This window comes from Meleagris gallopavo, chromosome 4 (genome assembly GCF_000146605.3).
Source record: "Meleagris gallopavo isolate NT-WF06-2002-E0010 breed Aviagen turkey brand Nicholas breeding stock chromosome 4, Turkey_5.1, whole genome shotgun sequence".
Classification (NCBI taxonomy): Eukaryota; Metazoa; Chordata; class Aves; order Galliformes; family Phasianidae; genus Meleagris; species Meleagris gallopavo.
The window spans coordinates 41,055,110-41,072,038 of record NC_015014.2 but is presented as its reverse complement, the minus strand read 5'-3'; the positions used below and the strand labels follow the sequence as shown (position 1 = coordinate 41,072,038).

The 16,929-nt window shown below is 35.9% G+C and overlaps 1 protein-coding gene across 3 annotated transcripts in view; it reads left to right on the top strand.

Annotated features, from left to right (window-relative positions):
* Positions 1–16,929, top strand: part of FAT1 (FAT atypical cadherin 1) — a 95,497-nt gene that overhangs the window by 72,060 nt on the left and 6,508 nt on the right. For all 3 annotated transcript variants that reach the window (XM_003205777.3, XM_010710068.2, XM_010710067.2), the window contains exons 12-25: positions 348–581; positions 1,924–2,313; positions 3,693–3,907; positions 4,324–4,461; positions 5,310–5,453; positions 6,879–7,076; positions 11,103–11,904; positions 12,732–12,863; positions 12,953–13,116; positions 13,673–14,135; positions 14,633–14,786; positions 15,028–15,138; positions 15,345–15,976; positions 16,227–16,364. In XM_003205777.3, coding sequence (XP_003205825.1) covers positions 348–581; positions 1,924–2,313; positions 3,693–3,907; positions 4,324–4,461; positions 5,310–5,453; positions 6,879–7,076; positions 11,103–11,904; positions 12,732–12,863; positions 12,953–13,116; positions 13,673–14,135; positions 14,633–14,786; positions 15,028–15,138; positions 15,345–15,976; positions 16,227–16,364 — 3,915 coding nt within the window. The remainder of the gene's footprint in view (positions 1–347; positions 582–1,923; positions 2,314–3,692; positions 3,908–4,323; positions 4,462–5,309; positions 5,454–6,878; positions 7,077–11,102; positions 11,905–12,731; positions 12,864–12,952; positions 13,117–13,672; positions 14,136–14,632; positions 14,787–15,027; positions 15,139–15,344; positions 15,977–16,226; positions 16,365–16,929) is intronic.

Here is a 16,929-nt window from a genome sequence, read left to right as displayed (position 1 = left end):
TTCTTTCCTCTGGATGGAACACAGCCAGGAAAACAGTACGCGGACTTTACCATATTTTAATTTTCTCTACATGATAACACTTTAATTTGTGAATGCATGCACGTTGTCTCTACACTGTTGGATACTCTTACTCTAGCTGATTTCGCCTTCAAAAGCAATGGAAAAAAGAGATGTGTATTTAATCTGACCTGAAAAGGCAGATCACTGACGTGGCCACTGATTAAGCTATTCTCAAAAAGAAAATTGTTGTTTTGTTTTGCTGAGTACAGAGGTATTCGAAAAGAACATGTTAGGGATATATAATTTTTGCAACTTGCATGAACTTATATTTGTTATTCTGTTTATAGGTGAACTGAAAACATTAATGCCATTGGACCGTGAGCAGCAAGCAGTTTATTACCTTCTAATGAAAGCCACAGATGGAGGAGGAAGATTCTGCCAGGCTAACATTATTCTGACTCTAGAAGACGTGAATGATAATGCCCCAGTGTTCACAGTTGATCCTTACTCCATTACGGTATTTGAAAACACAGAGCCTAAAACACTTTTGACAAGAGTGCAAGCAACAGATGCAGATGCGGGTATGCATTCTTTGACTAAAACTTTTGCCTTTTTGGTCTCAAAGTTATAGCAATGCTTATTTAATGCATTATATTAATATAATTAATATATTTAATGTATTAATATTAAATTTAATTCTGAAAGGTGTTAAGTCTTTCAGGGGAACTGACAGGATTGCTGAATGGATTCCTGAAAGATATATTTAGATCTGCTGAATTATGTATCTCCTGACTTTTGTGCTTTGAGTAGCTTGGAAAAAATCTCTTTTGTCTCTCCCCACAAAAAAAGAAGAGGGAAGAAAGACAAAACATAGGATATTTGTAGTGTGATAAGTTGTTATGATTGGTTATACTCTTTTACTCCTGGTGTAAGTGTGTAAGCCCTGTATGTTTGTGTAAATATGTATTCAAAAGATCTTGAATGTGCATTCCTCAGGCCAGACATAAATGATCATGCTGCAAAGAGAACACTGGTCAATTATAGATTTATTTATGGACTAGATGAACTTAGAAGGCCCGTTCCAAATGAACTATTCCATTTGATTCCAAAGCATATGTCACCCTATTAAGATTTTGCTGTCTCTTCTCTTACTATTTAGTTAGAAGTATTTAAGTGAACACAAACTGAAAATGACATTAGAAAGAGTACATTCTCAGGCTTTGTTATTGTAAGGAAGAATAAAAAGGCATGTCTTTATGATTTCCATATATCACAATATTATTAATGAAATAATAGATGCCTTACTCTTTTGAAACAACAAACTTTCTTTGTGTTATAATAAAGTTAGGTTGCTCAACTGGAAGGTAATAGGTGTTTTCACATTTTCCTCATCTTTGAGACACAGGAGCAAAATACTTGGCTCAGAAGCCAAGTTTTTTGATTGCTCTCCTTTACAAAAACGTTGCCGGAAGTTATATTCCTGTCAATTTTGGGTTATGGTTCTTAAATGAACTCACTGGAACTGCATCTAGTTATTTGATACAGCCAAACTCTTCCATATCCTCCCATGTTATTTTTTAAGCCTGCTAAGCAGATGTTGTTGTTCTAAAGTTATAATTAGATTTGTATTACAAATCGTTTCATATTAGCTAGTACTGTGACTGAAGCAGAACCATGCTTCATGTTTTCTTATCTGGCAGAAAATTGGTGCAGTGAAGGGCCAGCTTAACTTTTTTTAATTAATTACATATTTTTGGAAATCATTCTGCCCTTGACAGGAGCCATTAATTTTTGCTGAAATTTACTGTAGCATGAATGATAGTATTTAACATGCACATTTTATTCTTATAGCTGTCAGATCTGTTATTTTGTTGGTGTATTTTGTCTGCTGCTTCATGCTCTGCAACTGTTTTCAAAATACAGGGATGAACCGTAAAATCCATTATTCACTGGTGAACTCTGCAGAGGGCCAGTTCTCTATTGATGAATTCTCTGGAATCATCCGGTTGGAGAAGTCTTTGGATCGGGAGTTGCAAGCTGTGTACACACTGACTTTGAAGGCTACAGATGAAGGTTTACCTCGAAGGCTGTCTTCCACAAGTAGTCTTATAGTTTCTGTTTTGGATATAAATGATAATCCACCTGTATTTGAGTATAGGGAGTACAGTGCAAGTGTATCAGAAGACACAGTGGTTGGGACTGAAGTTCTCCAGATCCATGCTGCAAGCAGGGACATTGAAGCCAATGCTGAAATCACGTACTCAATAGTCAGTGGGAATGAACATGGAAAATTCAGTATTGATTCAGCAACAGGTAAGAATGTAACTGATCTTGCAGTAATGCTTATTCAGTCTTATCTTATCCTGAAATGATATGTTAGTCTAAACAAGAATAATGCCATACTATGTTCTGCAGTAATGCAGGCAAGTACACTGCATAATCTATGTGCATCATCCTCGCTGTAAAGGCGGTGCTACTGTTTGCTCACCCATTTTGACAAGGTGCTTACTCGACGAGAACAGAATTTATTTTTCACTCCTATTTATTATTTATTTCAGTTATATTCATATAGTTGGCAAAAGGAAAGGTTTTCTAGCTGGAATGTTTCTTACCCAGAGGGGAAGACGTGGTTCTGTAATGACAGAAGCCTAACATTTTTTTTCGCAGAAGCCATGTAATCAAGACAAGCATCCAGACTTGGTGAAAGAAAGATCAGAAATGAAATTGGCAGGGAAAAGTAGATATTGGCCCATGAAGACAATCATTCCAGAGAAGCTTGATGTGTCATTAAAGAAAGATAGTAGTATTCTATTCAAGTATTTATCTAGCATGATGATGGAGATTTCAGGCTCACTTGTTAATCAGATTTAGTCTCTGAAACTAGTCTCTGCTTCTAATGGAAACACTTAGCTTCTTTGGAAAAATTTAACCTATTAATGGCAATAATTTGTTAAAAGTTCTCGTAAACCTCAATTATAGCTTTGTTTTCTTATATAGTTATTTTCTTAGAATTCACTTCTGCTGAGTTTCTTTTTTGTTTGTTTTTGTTTTTAAGTAAGATCCCTACCTGAAAGTCAATAATAGTTAATATATCAGCATAACTGACATTACAATTCTTCCTACTACTTTTTCCAGCACCTGCACAGTACTGTACTGTAATTTGCCAGTTTAACTTCTTCACAGATTTGAAATGAGTAAGAAAATTCCAGAGAAACACTCTTATAGCAGCAAATTAATGCGTATGTTAGTGACTGAGCTATTTTAACTATCTGGTTAAGAATTTGCACTTTAAGTGAGATATTTCTATTGATAATAAGTCATGGCCAGACACTACTCCTACTTTTTCTGTGTTGTCCTCTCCACGTCTGAAATAAATGTTAGTGCAAGGAAAGTCAGGCTAAAGGTATTTTTGTATTTTCAGTTAATCTCAATTTAAAAAGTTAAAAATAATTTTTCTAAATTTCTTCATTATGCTACTTTTTATAATTATAAAATCCCAGCCAGGTGATTTTAAAGTAGAAATCTTTAATGGTAGTGACACTGACCTTCTGTATGTAATCTGATCATTTCACTGCGTAGCTCCAGCTTTACAGTGACAAATCGAACCCTGAAGAAGTTGAATGTTTATTAGAAGTTGCAATATATAGTACTACAGTAACAGTGAATTTCTGTGTATTTATTTCCTCCAATAGGAGCCATTTTTATCATTGACAGCTTGGACTATGAAAGCTCTCATGAGTATTACTTGACAGTAGAAGCCACAGATGGAGGCACACCTTCATTAAGTGATGTTGTAACAGTGAATATTAATGTAACAGATATCAATGACAACACTCCAGTGTTTAGCCAAGACACTTACACTGCAGTAATCAGTGAGGATGCTATGCTTGAACAATCAGTCATTACAGTATGTATTTTCACTTTTTCCCTTGAAATACTCTGTTATAACAGTCATGCTTTCAGTCTGAAAGGAATAATTAATGATTGGAAGATGGTCATAAATTAATAAAGATGTTTGCCACTGAGTGAAATGAAATTAATTTTTAAAAAGTTTGGAGCCAGAGACTTGAAATGCTATGGGAAAGTAGATGATTTTCTATGATATGTTTCGTTCTCCTTGTGAAAACAGGACTAATTTTCTGAATTTTTTCCATAAATTAAATGGTATTGTATGTTCTTAATGTTAGGATATTTCTCCTAAGAACTGTGTAATATTGTGATATATTAGATAAAAACAGCCATATTCATTTACGGAATGAGTTTGTGTGAATGGTGATAGAGTCTATATAGACTTGTTTTAAATGAGACTGTAATTTCCCTTAGGTTATGGCAGATGATGCCGATGGACCTTCAAACAACCACATTCACTACACAATTACAGATGGCAATCAGGGAAATCCTTTTACAATTGACCCTTCAAGGGGTGAAATAAAAGTGACTAAACTTTTGGACCGAGAAAAGGTAAGTTTTTCTATACTTTTTTTAGCAGTTGAGTTTATTATAGGTATTTATTTTTTATGGCTACAGTTTTGGGATTATATTTCTAAACTACCATTTTAAATATTCCAAAATTAATATGTATGTCACTCCAAAAGTAATGCCTCCTATTTACTTTTATGGAAACTATAGCAGATACGAAGAGCACAATAACACTGTTTGTTAGAGGAAAGTCTCAGCAACAAAACACTATTTTTCAACATGATCACTACTAGCTACGCGTTTGCCAGTTGCGAATAAAGGCCTCTGTTCTGTACTCATAAAAATTTGCACCAGCAGAGGTGACCCACTGTCCCTGTTACCACTGGTGAAATGCACCACCTACTGCCTTACTGTGCTCACATCCACCATTTGATCTCTTCAATGTTCAGCAAGCACTGATGAATGTCAGTGGGTGCCATTTTTTTCCATATGGAGGAATTCAGTTACACACCTTTGCTTCATGTGCATTTTGATTTCTGTTGCATGGCAACAAAATGTAAGGGAATATTGTTGGGAAGGTTCAACATCTACTGCCGTACCACCAACATCCACTTCTGAAGTCATGTGACAAGGTTGTAAAATAGGAGTTATTACTTTTGGAGTAGCCCTTGTACAGCTATGACAATGTAATCGTATCTATATTTGTCAGTACCTTTTGGGACAGGGTTGGGGGGACATCTGTGGGGAGAGAAAAATGATTAAAGCTAAAAAGGCAAGCTTTACTGGAGGTTTATGCTAAAATATTTCTTAAAAGAAAAAATGAGCTTATTATTCTTTCTTTGTTCTTTAGTAAATGTGTGGTTTTGGTTTTGTTTTTAATTTTTAAATAGATTTCAGGATATACCTTGACAGTTCAAGCTTCAGATAATGGAAACCCACCTAGACGTAACACTACTACAGTTAACATTGATGTTTCTGATGTAAATGACAATCCCCCAGTATTCTCAAAAGGAAACTACAGCATTATCATCCAGGTAAACTAGATGCATACATGCTCTAGTAATCAAATCGATAATATTATTTGAATGTTAATCTGTGACTTGAAAAAATTTTGCGAGATATGATAAACCCAATGTTTCAATTTTATTTTCTATACTGTCATTTTCTAGTTAAGGTCTGTAATGAGACTGTATACTTGAATAAGTGTTAAGAGTTACAAAGTCCATAATGTGCAGTCTATTTAGAAACTTACTTTGCAAGTAGATTGTGTTTTTTTACTTTGTGTATGTGTATATATAATACATTGAATTTGAATTCATATTTACAGTGCTCTTAACATCATACAACTAGGTTAGAATACACAATAATTTTGCTGTTTCGTTTTGATCTTTGAGTTACTTTAGGTACCTGTTACTGTGAAGCAGGAGTTCTGCACTGTGAGCCATAGTTTGAGTTTATTCGTATTGGCCTCCTCTGGGATCAGAGGCAATTAAAATAGGAGTAGTATTTCACAATGCTACATACCAATTCTTTGTAGTGGGGCAGGTTCTCAATGGCTATCAAATATTTGCCTGATTCAGAGAACTCTCAACTAAAGCAAAGATAGCAGAGACACCTTCCGTACTTCTTGCCTTCCCAAATTCAGTAGAGAATGAATGGAAGGGAAAGAAGCAATAATTATTGCGATCTTTTGTACTGATAACATAAATCAGCTCAATCCCTTGGGTCCTTTCGCTGTTGCTGGTCCCTGGCCTTGTGCAGTAAGTGAACATCGGACAATAATATCTGGTAATCTGTGCCTACCTAACAACCACTTCTGTTCAGGACATGATTTGTAAAGGCCCCTTTCCAAAAGAGGGTAATGTAATTTATTTCTACCCAACGTTTAGAGTATACAAGTAAGATGTCTTGAATTAGTGTGCTATCAAAGGTATTTTGCTTTGCCCAGTTAAAATCTCTTTTGAAGTCAACATAATTAATGTTGGTAATGTTTCCCTCACTCAGCTAAAAAGGAAGACTGTGTTTTATTGTTCATTCATATTAACTGATCCCAGTATGAGGGATGCAGAGAAGAAGCTAGTGGAGTTGCCCAAGAATGATGGTCTGCATCTCCTGATACACTGGGAATGGACAAAAATGGACAAAAGGCAACTGGCAATGTTCTTAGCTAGTATTAAAACCAAAGAAGTTTAGATGTTTAGTTTCAAGGTTAAGCTACCTACAAAAATCTCTCAGACAAAGCTTTAGAAAAGAATCAAAACCTAAGAATTTTTTTACTGTTTTTATCATTCTTCACAGAGAGTAGTATTTGTTCTTAAACAGTCTTGTCATTCTGATTTCACTGATAGTTATTAACTGATTTGACAGTAATTTGGTTTTCTTTCTCTTTGTGAAAAATGAATGTCAGTATATATGTCCAAGTGCAACAAAACTAATGTGATTGTGTAATGCATTTTTAGGAAAATAAGCCTATTGGATTTAGTGTGCTTCAGTTGGTGGTGACAGACAAGGATTCTTCTCACAATGGTCCTCCTTTTCTTTTCACCATCCTGAGTGGAAATGAAGAGAACACTTTCCAGGTTAACCATCAAGGAATATTGACAACAACTGCTGCTCTGAATCGCAAAGTGAGGGATCACTATTTACTACATGTTAAGGTAGGATACAGTACGTCTAGCTGCTTTGTAAGAATTAAACTTTCTCCACTTGTACACAAACCACCACTTTTTCCTGTTACTTGGAAGATAATTTGTCTTTCTGTTACAAAATCTTGACATGCTAAGCAGTTATTTGAGGCATGTCCCTTGCAGTAGCATCATCAGAGACAGTCTGTTGATTTAAGTGGAATTGTAGTGAAATGTAATAGTGAGGTGAACTAACTGTTAGTGTTCGGTGCCAGTGAAATGTTGACAGGGTGAGTGCTTTTGATAAGGCCTTTCACATGAGGTACATATTTTAGCTTACACATTTTGCTGCACTCTGGCATCTGTCTGGAAAAGCCAGCGGGGGAGAAGTCTCTTGAACCACCTCCTGTTCACTGCAAACTCCTGCCCCCGCTATTGCTTTAATGGTTGAAGCTGTGAGCTAGAATACACTGATACAATGGCAACAGGGATTTTAAAATTTTCATGGCGTGGCAGTACTGACATTTTTCTATAGAACTACATTCTTTTTTTGAGGGCAATTGCAAACATGTTATTTTTTTTAAATTTGGAAAACCAAGTCAGTGGACCTTTCACATAGCATTCAACTTCACTGTCTGATTCCCATAAGCAGCACTGTACTTGCAGGTCTCAGAATTTTGCTGTGGCAAAGAATTCAAAAATGACCCTGGAAGGCTAGGGTGTCTGCATACACTTGCAACAGTTGTTCAGAAGGACGAGGCTATGTCCGACAATCAGAATTACAGTAAAGGATAGATAAGTTAGATAAGTTCTCTAAAATAGTTTTTGCACCTTAACATTAGAAAAAAAAATAAACCTTTTTTTTAATCTTATCTAGTCCTTTTTTGTTCAGTAATAAATTAAGAAACTGTGACCAGGGGATTTAAAATTGATAGGCTAAAATAGTTGGCCTTAATTTCCGAATACCTCATTTCCAAAGGTACATGTTAAGAAAAGTTCTCACCTTTATTTTTACATGAGTTTATATGACCTTTAAATCTCTGTTATTCTCATATGTAATATTGCACATAATTTCTGAATAAATGTGTAGAATTTTACAGCAGTACTGTTTGCTCAAGAGTGTAATGAATTTTGTCTGCAATGGGGTAATAATGGTAGTGTATACAAAGTTGACCTCTTTGGGGAACGAAAAAAAAAATTCCCATAAGTACCTGCGATTTGTTTCTTGAGTCACTGAAACATTGTATCAGGAGACATGAATATAAGAAGCAGCGTAGGTAAAGGCTCTTTTGAGTTTAGTTTAGGATTTAAGAATATAGATTAAAAAGAGGTCAGGGACATAAATCATCCCACTGTCAGTTATTTGCTTCTCAGTAATGATCTGCTAATGATCTGGTGAGACAGATTAGCCTTCAAGTGAAGGGTCTATTGGCCTTCCTAGGTTGCATGGGTCCAAAGCAGGATTCAAAGGTGGGTTTTGTCACACTTACATAATATGCTTTCCAAATTCTGTACTGTTTTCCCGAAGTCATGTTTTTGTTTAGGGAAGAGAATATTAAGCAGTATTTTTCCTGTGTGTGCTATTCGTATAATACAAGATTTTTCTCTAAACACTTTACTCTTGATGGATTCATGCAATTCTTTTCATTTCCAAGCCACCTAGACTGTAGAATACCTGTAAGCAGTCTGTCAGTACCTCAGCTGTCTTATCTTTAGCACAGCATCAGTGCTAAATGATCAGTGTCATCTTTTCTAGAGAATGAATAAAGGGAGAATTTTAATCACACTCAATAGCTAAACAAGTATCTTAAAGCAAAGTACTCGTTTAGAACAAACGCTTTTCAGAGTTTGTACTTCAGTGTTAGACTACACTAATGTCATACATATTTATTTTTGTTGTTGTTGTTCTGTATTGCCCAATCTCAATATTTTATACCTGTCTCATACTTTGATTTAGAAGTTCTTTGCATGGATTCTGGAAATACATCGCTGTCTTTCAGTTGCCATTTATCATTACTTATTATGATCATTTTTGTTAAATTGACATAGTGCTATAATCTGCAATTATCTTTTCTTTAGTGAGTCACCACACACAAGCATGAAGGAATCTGAGACTAAAACTACCATTTCCATATCACAAGCCTTCAGTTTCAGTGACACACATAAAAATAGATACATGATTTTCTGGGAAAAATACTATTTCTCTTTTCACTTAAAAGAATTGGAAAAAAAAAAACAACAAAAAAAACTTCTTGAGCCTCTTAGGTTAATAGCTGTCATGATCCATTGTTGCTTGGTTTTGTTTTTTAACTGATCTTCACTGTCCCCCCTTTACTGTACTCACAGCTTTTATTTCTTTCTGAATGGATTGCCGAGGCAGGGCTCTTCTTATGTTATGGGTTTAGTTGAACTCAGGAAATCCTCCCCCTGCCATACACACACACAGAAACCACCACCACTAATAAACTTTCACATGAGCCTTTTTTTTTCCCCAACATGTACATGCCACTCAGATTTGCTTTCCTTTGTTCCAAAGGAAATAGACTATCCATTAACAAATGTCTCATAGCATTAGTGTGTGAAATGTTCAGCTATGAGTCATACAGTCTCTTTTGTACTGAACTTCTGAAGTCTTCAGTTTAAAACTACAGCAGATTTTTAAGGATCTACACTATTGAAAGATAGTTTCTTCTGGGGGTCTTCTTTCCCACTTGCTGTCCATTTGTTATAATTTTGCTTGCTTGTTTGTTTTAAGTATTTTCATGTTTTCCCTTGGGCTTTCGTGCTGCAGATAGACTGCCTGCCTTGTCTTGTTTCCAGGCAGAAATCTAGGCAAAACAAAACTTTGCCAACATAAGCTTGCTCCATCTCTCTGTCTCTCTCCTTATTTGTGCTTGAGTAACTAGAGGTCAAGCTTCTAGCTTTGCCTTTTGGAATTACTGATAGAAATATGTAGTTCTGTGAGACATACCTAGCCTTCTAAAAATTTTGTACACATATTGTGTTCTGGAGTTATTTTCTTTTGCTTAAATTTGTTTGAAAAATCAAAAGCAATTCCTCTGCGTAGATCTGCAGAGTGTACCATCACCTGTAGTTATGGTAAAATTATTTCAACATCTTTTGGACAGTGGAGGATATCTTATATTCTCTGAGCCCTGCATATCCTCTCTGTTCCTTCACATCATATCTATGTCATCTTTGCTTTTTTCTTTAGTCTCATTTTCAGTAACTGTGAAAGAGCACTGGGAAAAAGCTAGAAGGGAAACAAGAACTGAGAGATGTAAAGTGAAAGAAGTAAACCCAAAGGAATACTCTTTATTACTCTTATAGTCATTTTTTTCTGTTTTCTCATCATCTAATACCCGTGTATGCTGTTGTCAAAAAAGGATGAAAGATTGGGGACGTGATGTTTAAAAGACTTTAAAATTGAGTTAGTCTGATTCTGTTAATTACTATAATTGTCTGAAGCAAATACCATCACAGATTGTTTTTTTTCCTCTCCGTGATTACCAATCATGAAAGACAGAATAATTAACTGTAACTTTCTACATTCATTGTTTTTCTTTTGCAGTACCATTTGGCATACTGCATTTAGATTGTCTTCAAGACCCATCTTCTAATAAGTGGTGAAACTTGTTAGAAATGTAGAGTTCATGAGTCATTCTGTGTTTGTAATTTGTTTCTATGCTTGCACTAAAAAAGCTTTGAGCACCATCTGCTGTCTGAAATCAGCTACTGTGCATTTCCTCTGCATTTGCTATAAGTACTAGCAGGCTTTCTTGCACGTAGAGGTATTAAGAATACTGTATCCTTTTAATCTTGGAAGAAGTGAAACATGTCTGTATGTGTGCATTTAAAATAAGTTTTCTAAATTTTCAGAATTAACTTATCATAAACCTGAATTTGCAATTTTTTTAAATCATTTACCCATAAGAACTTTTGTATGTTTGTGTGTGTGTTTGTAGAAAAACACAGCACTACTGCATAATGTACATATACCTACAACAGAATTAGATGAGATAAAGCAAAAAATCTAATTATACCCTTGTCTTCTACTAGGTCACAGATAATGGAAAGCCACCGTTGTCATCTCTGACATATGTTGATATTAGAGTTATTGAGGAAAGCATTTATGCTCCAGCAATTCTGCCTCTAGAAATCTTTATTACAGCCTTTGGCGAAGAATATTCAGGTGGTGTCATTGGAAAAATTCATGCAACTGACCAAGATGTTTATGATACTTTGACTTATAGCCTGGACCCCAAAATGGAGTCCATGTTCTCTGTTTCCAGTACCGGAGGCAAACTAATAGCACATAAAAGGTTAGATGTTGGACAATACCTCCTAAATGTCAGTGTTACAGATGGAAAATTTACAACTGCAGCTGATATTACTGTGCACATCAAACAAATCACACAAGATTTACTAAATCACAGCATTACAATACGCTTTGCAAACCTTGCTCCTGAAGAATTCATTGGTGATTACTGGCGCAATTTCCAGAGAGCTTTAAGAAACATCTTAGGTGTGAGGAGAAACGACATCCAGATTGTTAGTTTGCAGCCTTCTGATCCTCCTTCAAACCTTGATGTCCTCTTGAATATTGAAAAATCTGGAAGCTTTCAGCATCCAATGAGAATTTTGCTCCACAAGATAAATTCTTCTGTGCCTGACCTAGAGGAGATTCTAGGTGTCCGGATAATTGATGTTTTCCATAAGCTTTGTGCAGGCCTAGACTGTCCTTTGAAATTTTGTGAAGAAAAAGTTATACTGGATGAGAATATCATGTCAACTCACAGCACAGCCAGGCTGAGTTTTGTCACTCCCCGTCATCACAGAGCAGCAGTTTGTCTTTGTAAAGGTAAGGAAAGCAGAAAAAAAAAACTGTCCTGTAACCTGCACTGCAATATTCACTGAATTTTATTTAAAATAAGAAGTAATTCTTCTCTTAAAATGAGATAACAAGACTTTATACAATATATGCTGATGGGAGGTCATTTTTTTATAATTATATCTTCATTATCCATTTTATAAAGGACTTTGTCCTTTGTTGCTTCTTCTAGATTGCATGAATAATGACTATTCAGTCTTGTATGCACAGAAATAAGTTATTGCAAAGTACTTGAGTATATCTGGGTTTCTGCTAAGAGAAAGGTCTCATACAGCTTCAAAACTTAGCTGTGAATGACAGCTTGAACCAGGAAATTAATATGCATTAAGATAGATAAAAGCATACAGATTTATAACAAATGATGAATTTGTCTTTGGCTCTTAGGAAAATGAATTTTAAAATCATTGATTAGCACTGATGGCCGAACTTAAATCTGAAGTAAATACTTCAAGCCCGTTCCTTTTCTGTCTCAAATACATACTCTTCTCCTCTGCTTATGTTTAATATCTATGTACTTGTGGGGTTTTTTTAATGATGTGTGACAGTAGGAGTAAACCTTAAACCACAGCATGATTTTCCAAATTTTATCAGTTGAATTGAGATAACTATGAACATCAGCCATTGTACACACTATTTGCCTAGTCTGTATTTGTCAATCATGTCTCATAACTATTATTCACTTCCTTGTTGCCTGATACTGAGGAGTATCATTTGGTTTGCTCCTGTTCATAAATATTTTTTTTCCACAAAATACTATTACTGCCAACAGAAGAGAAATAATATATTTCATTTTACAGAAGGGAAATGCCCTGTGGTGAGTAGTGTGTGTGAAGGAAACCCATGCCCTGAAGGTACTGAATGTTTAGGAGATCCAAAGGATGGAAAATACACCTGTATTTGCCATGACAGCAAAACTGAACAGTGTCCTGGTAAGAAATTTGCTTTAAAAAATTTCTCCATAAAACCATACTATTTTCCAGTCCTTTGTTAAAGTGTCATATTTTTCTGTATCCCTCAGCATCGGTGGGCTCTGCCGTGACATTCAGTGGGAACAGTTATGTGAAATATCGTCTCATGGAAAATGAGAACAAAGAAGAAATGAAGTTGACAATGAGACTTAGAACTTACTCTGCTCATGCAGTTGTAATGTATGCTCGAGGAACAGACTACAGTATCTTAGAGGTACATATCTCCTCTTTAATTCATATCGACATTTCTGCAGAGTTGTTAAAACTGAGAGTTGCATTCAACATAGTTTTTTATACATCCTGGTGGCCAACGTTTACAAAATCTTTTAATATGTAAAAAGAATCTATTTTCTTCAGTGTTAAAAAAAAAATGAGAAAAAAGAAAAGGATCTACTTTAAATACTAGTTTTAAATTTATTTGTTTGTGATACTCTTCAAGTCCAGACAGAAAAAAGTTTTTAAAACATGAGATATTAATCACTTAAAACACAAGCCACTGCAATCTTTTGATGACAAGCTGTGAGTTCTTTACTGTAGGAAAAAAAAAAGTACTATGTGCATTTTAATTAAAAGAATCATATAAAGTGAGTCACAATCAGTGTGAATGTTTAGAATACATTGCTAGTAAACTACTCTTTATGGAAACCACCATCATCTTGTCTCTGGAACAAACGTAAACTTTTAAGAGGCGTCAATATGTTTGACTTTTACTTTTTGCAGGGATTCTCTGGCTGTGCTCCATTTGTTGATGATGTGTCTTTCTTCTATAGATTCATCATGGAAGGCTGCAATATAAATTTGATTGTGGCAGTGGACCTGGCATTGTCTCCGTTCAGAGCATTCAGATTAATGATGGCCAGTGGCATTCAGTATCTCTTGAAGTAGATGGAAATTATGCACGACTTGTTCTGGACAGGGTGCATACTGCATCCGGTACTGCTCCTGGTACACTTAGGACACTAAACCTAGATAATCATGTGTTTTTTGGTGGTCACATTCGGCAGCAAGGTGCAAGACATGGCAGGAGTCCTCAGGTTAGCAGTGGTTTCAGAGGCTGCATGGATTCTATTGTTCTTAATGGACAAGAGCTCCCCTTAAACAGCAAGCCACGAAATTATGCACACATGGAAGAATCTGTCGATGTGACTCCTGGGTGCTTACTTAGTACCACAGAAGGTTGTTCAAGTAACCCATGTCAGAATGGAGGCATCTGTAATGCCCTGTCAAATGGAGGTAAGCTGTTCTGCTAGTTTTCAAAACTGCTTTTCCACTTATCTGCCTTGGAAGGCCAAAACAATTTTGGAAACATTTTTAGCTTTTCCAGAGAGTTGTAGAAGGCTGATTGTTAACCAGGGAGTATGGCTGTGTCTGCCTGTGTTCTAGACACTGAGTTCCTTGGAATAAGAAGTAGGCAAAATCCATCAAACAATGCAAGGATTTAATATTCAGTGTCAATCAACACTGAGGTCCGTTCTCTGAAGGCCAACTTTAGAACTTTAAAATTTCTGAAAATATTATGACAAGCATGATTTCTGAGAGATAAGTAACAGTTAACCTTCAGTCATGTGCCATAAAACATTTCCATTAGACTTTCCTTCATTTTTCAGTAGAATATTTCTATTTCTGTCCTCTCTCTCTGTCTCTTTGAACAGGCAGGTGGGCAGGGCAGATTTTATCTTGAATCCAGTAAAGCTACGTGCACGATTCAAAAAGAATGTATTTGATTTCAGGTTACTACTGCAAGTGCGCTCCTTTATTCATGGGAACTCACTGTGATGTAAGCGTCAACCCATGTGCTTCCAATCCCTGCCTTTATGGAGGTACTTGCATCCCAGTCAGCGATGATTTCATCTGCCAGTGCCGGGGACAGTACACAGGCCAAAGGTATGTCTGTATGGTATTTTGTGCAAATGAACCTCTTACAGCACAGAATATAAATATAACACCTTCTCTGTTTTTTTAAATCTCTTTTCCACTTCAAGTTCACACTTTGAAACCCACTGGAGTTGGTTAATGCCAGCCCCTATATTGCAACCTTGAATCTCACTATATCTAATACTATTCACACAACTTACAGTAAGACAGTGGCTCTTCTGTTGTTATTGTTTTTTTTCCTCTTTTGAAGGTGCCAACTGGGTCCATATTGCAAAGACAATCCTTGTAAAAACAGTGGCAAGTGCATTGACAGTTTGGATGGACCTGTTTGTGAGTGTGAAGCAGGCTTTCGGGGAGAAAGGTGAGTTGATCATTCCACAGAAATGAAAATTTTATCAATGTTTAACAGTTCAAGTTGATAGAAATCTGGAATGCTGATAGAACAGCAAGTTGCCTGGTAGTGTATGATATTACATATTAAACGTATTTAGAATTGTTGAACAAGGAGACTACGGCAGTGATTACTGATGATAGCTAACTATTGTTTCTCTTCTCTGATTCTGGTAGGTGTCTGACTGATATTGATGAATGCACAGACAACCCATGTCTTAATGGTGCCCTTTGTGAGAATACTTATGGCTCATATCACTGCAATTGCAGCCATGGATTTGGAGGAAAGCACTGCACAGACATTGTTCTTAACAAATATGTTTCAACTTCTTGGAACATTAGTTTAGCTGAAGTAATTGGAATTATTGTTTTCATTGCTGGAATATTCTTGTTAGTTGGGATTTTCGTTGTTTGCCGCAAAGTGATGAATAGAAAGAAGAAACACCAACCAGAACCTGAAGACAAGCAGCTGGGAGCTACAACAGCTTTCTTGCAACGACCTTATTTTGATGCAAAATTGAATAAGAACATCTATTCTGACATCCCACCACAGGTTCCTGTTCGTCCCATTTCGTACACTCCAAGCATTCCAAGTGACTCCAGGAACAATCTTGACAGGAATTCTTTTGAGGGATCTGCAATCCCTGAGCACCCAGAATTTAGTACTTTTAACCCAGATTCTGTGCATGGCCACCGGAAAGCTGTAGCTGTTTGCAGTGTAGCACCAAACCTGCCACCTCCACCTCCCTCCAACTCTCCTTCAGACAGCGATTCGATACAGAAGCCCAGCTGGGATTTTGACTATGACAGTAAGAAACATTCTTAGTTTTGTTATCTTTTAGTTAAAAGTGTGTTTGTGGCACAGTTTTACTATGAGCTCAAAGCCTGTCTGTGCCTGCTGTGGTAGAAAAAGCATTAAGATTTTACTAGTTCTCCAGTCTGATCCACCTTCATACACTACTAAGTTTTCTTAAAAGTGTAGATCCTAGAAAGCTTTAATTTCTATTGACTCTTTTAATCAAGTCTGTTAATTGCCTCACTTGAAACTTTATCTTCCAGCTAAAGTAGTAGATCTTGACCCCTGCCTTTCAAAAAAGCCTCTGGATGAAAAGAGCTCCCATCCTTATAGTGCTAGAGAAAGCATGTCTGAAGTCCAGTCTCTTAGCTCCTTCCAGTCTGAATCATGTGATGACAATGGTATGTAAACTCTAATCATTCTGTACTGCTGCTTACGTTCATTCATAATGTCTCTGCATCTAAATCTCTCTTAGTATTAATAGGAGTTACATACATCTAATATATATTAAGTACACAATTTAATATATATTAGTATTTATTTTAATACTCAAATCTTAGTGTTTTTTGCCTATATTTATTACTTTACCTTAAAATTACCTATATATTCATGCCAGTGTTAGAATATTAACAGTGTAAATGCAGCACAAGGTATTTAGCACTGTGTTAAAAGCACATTCAAATTTAATGATTAGTTATCTTATATAGAGTGAATTTCAAAAGCAACGTTTGCCTATGCAACTACAACTTCAGTTTTGACGTTCAGCTTTTAGTAAAGCTTTCTGGTGTTACAGTTTCATGTGTTTCCTTCTCTTTTTCTTGCTGCGACCTCAGCTCCCATATGGATCAGATCAGTTCTGAGTGAGAGCAGAGTTTAAGGGATTGCTTGTAAGTTTGATTACTTTAGTAATGAAGGAAGCTACAAAAAAGGAATTTTATTACAGTAGAGCAGTATACTTGGCTTTCA